General features: G+C 41.2%; 1 protein-coding gene across 4 annotated transcripts in view; it reads left to right on the top strand.

Moving 5' to 3' along the window:
• The window catches only part of Ubac2 (UBA domain containing 2), a 167732-nt gene that overhangs the window by 99298 nt on the left and 59172 nt on the right, over nucleotides 1-9262 (top strand). For 3 of the 4 annotated variants that reach the window (XM_017795716.2, XM_029558881.1, XM_008823563.3), the window contains 2 exons: nucleotides 1326-1449; nucleotides 5652-5699. Coding sequence is in view for 3 of the 4 variants with exons in the window: in XM_029558881.1 (XP_029414741.1) it covers nucleotides 1326-1449; nucleotides 5652-5699 (172 nt within the window). In the remaining variant the exon portion in view is untranslated. The remainder of the gene's footprint in view (nucleotides 1-1325; nucleotides 1450-5651; nucleotides 5700-9262) is intronic. The other variant, XM_029558880.1, reaches the window with a different exon arrangement.

Here is a 9262-nt window from a genome sequence, read left to right as displayed (position 1 = left end):
ACACACACACACACACACACACACACACACACACACACACACCCCTGATAAGAATCTTGAGTTTGAAATCCTAAAGGGTTCCTTGCTGTTAGGGACTGCTTCGTGCTTGGGGGTGCAGATGAATCCTGTACTGGGCATCCTTCTTGACAGGCTCAGTGCCCAGCTGATACATCGGCCCACCAAAACAGCCAAACTGGCATGGCTTTGTAGGCAAAGAACAAGGCTACTAACCACCAGGAGGAGTCAGAGAAACCCCAAAAGAGTTGAGCAGGACAATGTGAGAAGAGTTTGCTAAGTGAAAAGGATGCTCTGGCTTGTCCTCTGTGTACCCTACCAAAGAGGCCTGGTGTGTCCAGGAAGCAGCTGTAGGGATGTGGGTGTGTGAGTGAGGGGAGGGAGGGAAAGGGACCCACAAGAGAGCACTTAGTGTATGAGGGCCAGCTGTGGGAGAGCACAATGGTTAATAAAGAAGTACAGGCCTTTGCTGTTTCAGGGTAATACTTAAATTTTGGTTTGGTATACCGGGAGCCTGTGGAAAGAAGGGTCTCGGGCAGTCCAATAATGTGATCAGACACCTGGAGCTTTAGCAGGTAAGAGCTTGTTTTGTGAAGAGACTACTGTTACCATTGTTGAAGCATTAGAGTGAAGCAAGGGTAGAAGGACACACGTGGCTTCTGCACATATGAAGGGGAAGATGTCAGGTTGAGTTACAAAGTGTTAGGACTTACCTCATTTCCCTAATTGGAGCCTCAGAGAGGACTGAGATTGTTCAGGGAGAGACTGGAACAAGAAGAAAAGAACAAAGGAGCACCAGAGAGAATAGGGTGGCGTGAGTAGTCATTGAGAACCCTGCAAGGAAAAGAATTTAATACAAAAGGAGGAAGAAATTTGAGGAACAGAAAGCAGGAGTGGTAAGCAGTGTCTGGTGCTGTGGTGGTAGGTCACTGGCCAAAGTCTGACATGACTGTTTATTTTGACCATTCTAATGCTGTCTAGTCTAGTCTCTTCCATCAGATTTCAGGCCGTTCATGGGAATTAAACATAGTATCTACCTTAAATTTTCTCACAATTAATTAGCAGATGTTGAACTACTTTATAGTGATCCGAGGAAGGTGAACCAGGTTAGAATAGTTTGATTTCTTAAAGTGCTATATATTCTTGTGCAAACTATTTTGCCCATGGTGCATGTTTTTGAAACTAAATTGTATATCTGAGACTATGTTTTCAGCCTGAAATGCATATAAGCAGTGTTGCTGTCAGTATCCATCTGCCATTGATATTTTACATTCAATCTTAGAGTGATTTTTCTTTATTTGTTTGCATAGCTTGGCACCCGTGTTTGCTCTGTTTGTACCATTTTACTGCTCCATACCAAGAGTCCAAGTGGCACAAATTCTGGGCCCGTTGTCCATCACAAACAAGACATTGATTTATATATTGGGACTACAGGTACAGTATGCATTTATATTCACATCTCTTTAACCAGATCTGGGTTTGCTTTTTTTTACTTTCCTTTTTGTCTTTTTCTCATTTGATCTCCTTAAACAATGGTTTCCCACCCCCCCCCATAAGTTTGGCTTCACGATCTATATCAGGTGTTCAGAGGAAGTGTTACAGAGTAAGAACATCAAGGTGTAGAAGGTACTAGAATACTTTTCATAGCCTTTAGAAATCTGATAAAAGCTTTCACTGTAATTTGTATCAGTGGAAAATATTTTCATTTAATCTCACAGTTGTGTGTAACTACATTTAACAATCATATTTCGAAGTGGAAAAAAATGTAATGGAAAGCGGAAAATCAGTGTCAGTTTATTTTGCACTGTGTCACAAGTAAATCTCTGAGAAGAAACCTAGTATGCTTTGCCAGTTGGATCTTCAGAGTTTTCTAGAGGCATTATTAAGCTGGGATTACAATACCAGCTTCTCAAAAGACTGAAGCAGGAGGATTTTAAGTTCAAGACCAGACTGGGCTGCAGAATAAGTTCAGAACCAGCCTGGACAATTGAATAAGACTCCACCCCAAATTTTAAAATAGAAAATAGGGGCTGGAGAGATGGCTCAGCAGAATGACTGTGTGCTGTTCTTGCAGAGGACCTGAGTTTACTTCCCAGCACCCACATCAGACAGCTCACAAACATCTGTGATTCCAGCTCCAGGAGATCAGATGCCTTCTTCTGGCCTCCATAAATACCTGCACTCACACATGCATATTCTCATGCACAGACACATATACACATAATTAAAAACAAATCTTTTTTTTTTAAGTAAAAAGAGAACTGAGGCTGTCGCTTGGTGGTAAAGTGCTTGCCTAGCACATACAAGATTCTAGGTTTAATCCCCAATATGCTCCCCCCTCCCAAAAAAAAAGAAGAAGGAGAATTACCAACTTTGGTACTTTTGTATTTGTGACATGATGATAGTGTCACCATTTGCTGTTTGCTGTGAAGACCATTAGAGTCCTTGTCTGACTTAAAAACTTTAAAAATTATTTCTACCATCATTCAGTGAGTATCAGTTGCTCTCCTGTGGGTTCCAGGCCCTGTGCTAGAAGACATAGTAACTCTTCAGCTTTCTGGTACCTTCTTTCACTCTCACAGCTTTTGTTGTAAAGTTTTATTCTGTGACATCCTGTGGCACCATGCGTAGCTTGACCTTTTGAACCACCAGTTAACATTCATAGTATTCCTTAGCCTGCACATATGAAACCTGATACTAACTTTGCCGTAAAAAGTCCTGTTCCCTCCCCTTTTCACCTTTAATATTTCCTCTGACTTCTCTAGTCTGCTGCCTGGTGCTATCAATGGCTCATCTGGAGTGGGTGTTTCCTTACCACTTTCACAATCGTCTTTCATGAAGTGTGTTTATTCCTCTTTTCTCACCCTCCATACAATCAGACCAAGTTCTACTACAGCTCTCACTGACCATAAAATATGTGTCAAGTTCTGGGATCCCTTTGAGCCTCATGTTGACTGTGTAGTTCTCCCAGCTCTGAAGTTAGAATCATTGAAGATGGAAAAAAAAACTGTTTTATTGATTACAGGGCCTGCATATTATGTAGGTGTACCATGTGGGTCATGCAGGTGCAATACTCTGGAACTGGAGTTACAGTTGTTAGCCATCATATGGATGCTGGGAACCAAACCCTGGTCCTCTGCAAGAACAGCCAGTACTCTTACCCTCTCAGCCATATCTCCAGCCCCTTGATGGGCTTCTTGATACAATCTAGTCCTTAGCATGAATGATATCCTGCTTTTTCTCTTGCCTATCCAACACCACTAACATCCTTCCCCACTTTGAAGGCAAGGTGGCTAAAGTTTTTACCTTTTCCTTTCCCCACAGAGGGCTTTCATGCATTGTGATTGTGTGTGTGTGTGTGCGTGCGTGCATGCGTGCGTGCATGTGTGTGTGTGATTGTGTGTGTGATATACTTGTTAGTCTACATCTTTATTCTTATTTGAGACAGGGTCTCTTACTTAAGGTCATCAATTGAGCTGGACTGACTGGCCAATGTGCTTCAGGGTTCCAGCTGTCTCCAACTCCCCCAGAGCCCCAGTACTGGGGTTACAGTCACATACCATCATGCCAGCTTTTTATGTGGCTCCTGGTGATCCAAACAGAGACCTTATGCTTATATGGTATGATGTTCTAGTTTGGTTTCCATTGCTGTAATAAAACACTGACCAAAGGCAACCTGGGGAGGAAAGGGTTTATTTCATCTTACTCTTCCAGGCAGTAGTCCATCCTCAAGGAGGAACCTGGAAACAGGAGCTGAAGCAGAGACTACAGAAGAATGCTGCTTATTGGTTTTCTCCCCTTGGTCTGTGCTCAGTTTATTTTCTTATACAACTTAGACCACCTGCCTAGTAGTGGCATCATCCACAATGGGCTAGGCCCTCCCACATCAAATAGCAAATAAGAAAATGCCTCAGTTGAAAGTTCCTTCTTCCGATGTGTGTCATGTTGACAACTAAGTGATCCAGCACATACAACAAGCACTTTACAGACTGAACCATCTCCCCAGCACCTTTCATTCATATTTCTGTAACTTTCCCTCTTCCCATTACAGCCACTTGAAACAGGGATATTTGATGGGTGAATGAATGGATGAATGTGTGAGTAAATGGCGTTAATCATTGGAAGAAACAGAATGCTTTTTCGAAGCATGTATGTAAACCATGGGATGATGGGTTAAAGATGGAGTATGTGTTACGGCCCCTGCTCTTGAGGAGTTAACCCTGAGGAACACTCACACCTTTCCAGGATACAGGCAGACATGGCAGTATGGCAAGGGACTTCAGAGTCCAAAGGGATTCTTCTTCTACTGACAAAATGGCAGAGTCTTGTTTATGAGATTAGCTGGGTGGCAGGCACAGAGCTGAAGGGAAGGGCACACACTACTTCCACCTCCTATTGCTGTGTGACTTGGGGCAAGTTACTTAGCCACTCTGTTTACTTTCCTCTTTGGGTGATAAGGAGTCTGATTTGGTTTATGAAAAGCTTCAGAGCAATTCCTGTAGAAAGTAATGGCTAGTTTATGACTCTTCCATCTGAGAAGAGAACACATAGTTCTCATCATGGTATGTGAGAGCCAAGTTTACACTGACCAGGTTTCATGCCAGATGAAAGGTTAAGTGGACAGTGGCAGCCAGTGCTCCTTTCCTCTGAGCCAGTGCTCCTTTCCTCTGAGCCAGTGCTCCTTTCCTCTGAGCCAGTGCTAGGGTGCAACAATGCCTACAGCCTCCTTTCCCTCTTCCTTGCCTCACTTTTCTTCATCTGTCTGCATTCTGTGTGTCCGTGTTAGGTGTACAGAGCCCAGACATTTCCATCTAGCACAATGTCAGCAGTGAACCTGGGCTACACTGCTTCAGTATCCAGCTCCTTCCTCCAGGATGAGAAATCCTGTAACTTCCAACCTAAACTTCTGAAAAATAAGCACCAAGCCACAAAATCAATTCATTCTTACAGAGACACTTAGACACATTTGATTTTCTTAAACTCCGAGCACAACTCTCAGATATAGATTATTTGGAAAACAAATGAAGGCATTTCATGGGGTCTAATTCAAATTACCTTTATACCTTTGCATTAATTAACTTTGCTTTTATTAGCTTACTCTAATCTTAAGTGAACTAGAATGAAGATATTCAGCACTTAAGAAGGGTATCATTGGGCATGAACCTATATGCAGGCAAATTCTTCCCATCTAACTTGAGACAAAGTAATATAAGAAATGAAAATAAGAAAGTTGTAAAAATAGATCTCATAGACCATTACCTGACATCAAGTATGGATGATGATGACATGTTTTTGCATTGGTAATTCTAATTATTTATTTATCCTTTTTTACTTTAAGTCAACTAAGATCCGTTTGTAAATAAAAATATGCCTGAAATTAAGTTATTTTTCTTTGCATGGGAGGGGCCAGTTATCAGCTACAGAAAGTCTGGAGTCCTGGTTAAAAAATTAATTTATTATTTTCTTTTAAATAAACAGAATTGGTGTTCCTTAACTTTCTGATTGCATCCCTGGACTATGGCATTTATAAATAATACATAATACCAATAGTCATGACTATAATTGTATAAAAATAAGTATGCTATGGCTGGCAGTTGAATTTCATTTTTAGTTGCCTTTTATTTTTTCTTTTGTAGCTTTTCACCTCTGGTTCCTACATCTGGATTGTAGCCATAAGTGGACTCGTAAGTGTGATTTCTCCCCTTCTCCCAATTCTTTCTTTTTTGGGGCGGGGAGGGTAGAGGCTAGGAAAGCTGTTATGCTGTTGTGCTTAGATTGTGGGTCTCATGCACCTGGCTTGGGGCTGCGTCCTTAGTGACTAAAAACAGGCAGTTGCACGGAAAAGCAAAATTGAGACGAAGGAAACTAGTTTCTCTGTTTTCAATGTTGCTTTGATGAAATTTTAGGTGAGTTTTTTGGTCAGTGTTCTTGTTAAATTGCATTAGTTAAAAAGTGACAGAAAATGAAGAAATTAGGCCTGCTTAAAAGCTGTTTTGCTTGTTTTGTAAGAGACACTGTTGTGGAGGGTAAAGCTGGGGTGACCTGGAAAATAAGGAGGGTCTGAAGAGACCAAAGAGTGGGAAGAAGGGAGCGTGCTGGAGGACTCTAGGTCCTGTTCTGTGTAGGAAGTTTCTTCCTCTGTCTCATGTCCACAAGACTCCTGTACTCTGTAGGAGGCATTTGAAAAGAAATTGGAAGATGAAGTTGAGTTTTATACTTCATTACTTAAATGTGGGCCCCTACATTTATGAAAATAAATTTTTTACTAGTGTATATATTTAGTTTTAACTTCTTTCATGGGAAAAAAAATAAGAAAATAACAATGGATTCATAGGCATATGTATAATTTCAGAGGGGAAAATTTAGAAATAACTGCAGGCTCTGAAAGTAAGTTATCCCTCTCGTTTCCTGAAGGAGTGAGCAGGGCTCAGGACCACTGTGGTATTCTTTAGGCCTCTCTCACCTCTGGGCTTCCTTTAAACTGTCGTTAACTTCTCTGTGTTCATTCATTTCATATACAACTTAGTCATTCATTTCCCTCAGCTGATGTGCTTCCAGGCCAAATTCTGGGAATCCAATTCCCTTTGTTTTGTTTTCTTCTGTTAACCCCACTGTGAGGCTTTTATAGCCTCTAAGGTATTCTCATTCATTCATATCCATAATCCCCCCTTCTCGATTTGCTCCTTCTTTCTTCTTCTTTCCCCTTCCTCTCTCTCCCTGTCCCTCCTTCCCTTTCTTTCTCCTCACTGTGTAGCTCAGGCTAGCTTTGAGCTCTTCCTGCCTATGCCTCCTGAGTGCTGGGATTACAGTCTTAGCCACCTGGTGTTTTGAAGACTTGTGGTTTCAGGTCATCCTAGGGTCAGATTGGCTCAGGGCTTCAGGTCTGCCTCTCCCCAGTATAAGCCCATCGTCACCGACTGCCAGTTTGGGCAGTGAGGGCTGCATGAAGGTGCACTGGTCTTCCACAGTATGTTTTATATTAGCAGTGGTGGTCTTAAGTCACTTTTAGATGTTTTTCTAAAGCATTCAGGAATTGAAAAGCTACCTTATTTTGTGCCATTTCAGTATGTTGGTTTTCTGTGGATTCATTTACCCTCAGCACCATTCCTTTCTTTAATAACTCATTTTGGCACATTTGTTTAAAATATTCCATTTTCTTTACTTAATCTGTTTTTAGACTTCTGGTGGTAAATTAAGTACTTGCCGTCACCTCAGAAAGTTTCATTCTGTGACAGTCAGTCTTTAGAATTGGAGGTCACCTTTCTCACCTCTTGGTCTTTCTGGAATCTAAAGTGTGCATGTTGTAGTCACAGTCTGTTCCAGTACACATTTTATGGCTAGTAAGATATCTGACTTGACTTTTTAAAAGGAATCAGTCAGGCATGATGGTGTGTTTCTTTAGAGCCCAGCACGCAGGTGGCAGAAGCGATGGATCTCTCTGAGATTGAGGCCAGCCTGGTTTACACATCAAGTTCTAGGCCCTGTCTCAAAAAAAAAAAAAAAAAAAAAAAAAAAGAGAGAGAGAGAGAGATAGAGAACTCAGAAGATTAATAAAGAATTTGGGGGGATTGTTGAGACAGGGTTTTCCAGCCCCAGCTGACCTGACGCCTGCTTTGTAAATCAGGCTGGCCTCCAACTCACAGAGATCCGCCAGTCAATACTGGTTATTAAAAGCATGCTACTACCACACCTTGCTGGACCAAAGAATTTGTAGCATTAAAAAAAAAAAAAAAATCCCCTGCTTCTGGAAGCTGGAGAGATGGCTCAGTGGTTAAGAGCACTGGCTGCTCTTCCAGAGGACCCGAGTTCTTTTCCCAGTACCCACATGGCAGCTAGCAATCATCTACAGCTGCAGTTCCAGGGGAATCCGACACTCTGTTTTGACCTCTGGTTATTACACGACACAGGCATACTTATATACTTGCAGGCAATACACTCATATGCATAAAATAAAAATAATACTTTTTAAAATCCCTTGCTTTAGAGGAGCAAATAGAATCATACCTTGTTTAGAATGGAATTCCAAGATGATTAAGCATTTTGAAAAAGCCCACTGCAATAACCATGTGTAAGCCAGTTAAATTTTCTTCTTTACAGTAATTGACTCAGAATAAATTGTCTCTCTTAAAAACTGATAGTCATATTAACCTTGTTCTTAATTTTTCCAGCATAATTAGATGATACCTTTTTTAAATTTCTGATGACAAATAGTGGGCTGAGGATGTGTGGTAGAGCACATACCTCCTAGCATTTCCAGGGCCCGGGGTTCAGTCTCCAGCACAGATTAATTAGTTGAAATAAAATGATTAACAATGCTAATTATAACTAGTTTTCCTTCATGCTGTGCCATACATGTTGCTTGTTTTAAACTTAATATTTTCTTTCTTATGAAACTTAATATTTCTTTATTATGAACTAGTTTATATAATATGGTATAAAGATAAGGATGGTTATAAGGGAGGATATTAATTTTGGGGTGGAGGTGTCTTTTTGAGACAGGGTCTCCCTGTAGCCCCAGCTGGCATGGAACTCACTGTGTAGACCAGGCTGGCCTCGATCTCACAGAGATCCACCTGCCTCTGCCTGGGACTAAAGGCATGTGCCACCATGCCCGGCCTTAAAATTAGTTTTAAGCAGAGCATGGTGATACACAACTGTAATCCCAGTTGTCAAGTGGTACAGGTGGGAAGATTCTGAGTTCATGGCTAGTCTGGACTACATAGCAAAGCCCTGTCTCCAACAAACAAACAGAACAATAACTCTCTGTATGAATGTTTGGTTTATACACTACTAACTGTGGGATCCAGGTCTGATATTCACAAAGCTACGGTTTGCCTACTGCAGATGTCTCTTGCTCAATATGACTTCTCCTTTTCCCAGTAGGTCAGTTAACTTCCCTTTTTCTTTTGGCTTTAATGCCAAATAAAATACTTTAAAAATCAAATTCATACTATGAAAAAGAAATGTACAGGTAGTATTCATTATTGTGGGAGAATGTTACAAAACCCACTCGGGGCCAGCAAGATGGCTCAGCAGGTAAAGGCATTTGCTGCCAAGCCTAACAACCAGAGTTTTATCCCTAGGACCCACACTGCAGAAGGAGAGAACCAGCTGTTGCAGGTTGTCTCCTGATCTCCACACACACACACACAGTTCATAGGTGTGTGTGTGTAGACACGTTAATTAATTAATTAATTAATCAATCAATTAATTAACAAATAAATCATTCTGTGTGTGTGTGTGTGTG

The sequence above is a fragment of the Nannospalax galili genome, unplaced genomic scaffold (genome assembly GCF_000622305.1).
Source record: "Nannospalax galili isolate Female #2095 unplaced genomic scaffold, S.galili_v1.0 scaffold528, whole genome shotgun sequence".
NCBI lineage: Eukaryota > Metazoa > Chordata > Mammalia > Rodentia > Spalacidae > Nannospalax > Nannospalax galili.
Note: the sequence above shows the minus strand (reverse complement) of the source record. Positions and strands in the feature narration are given on the sequence as shown.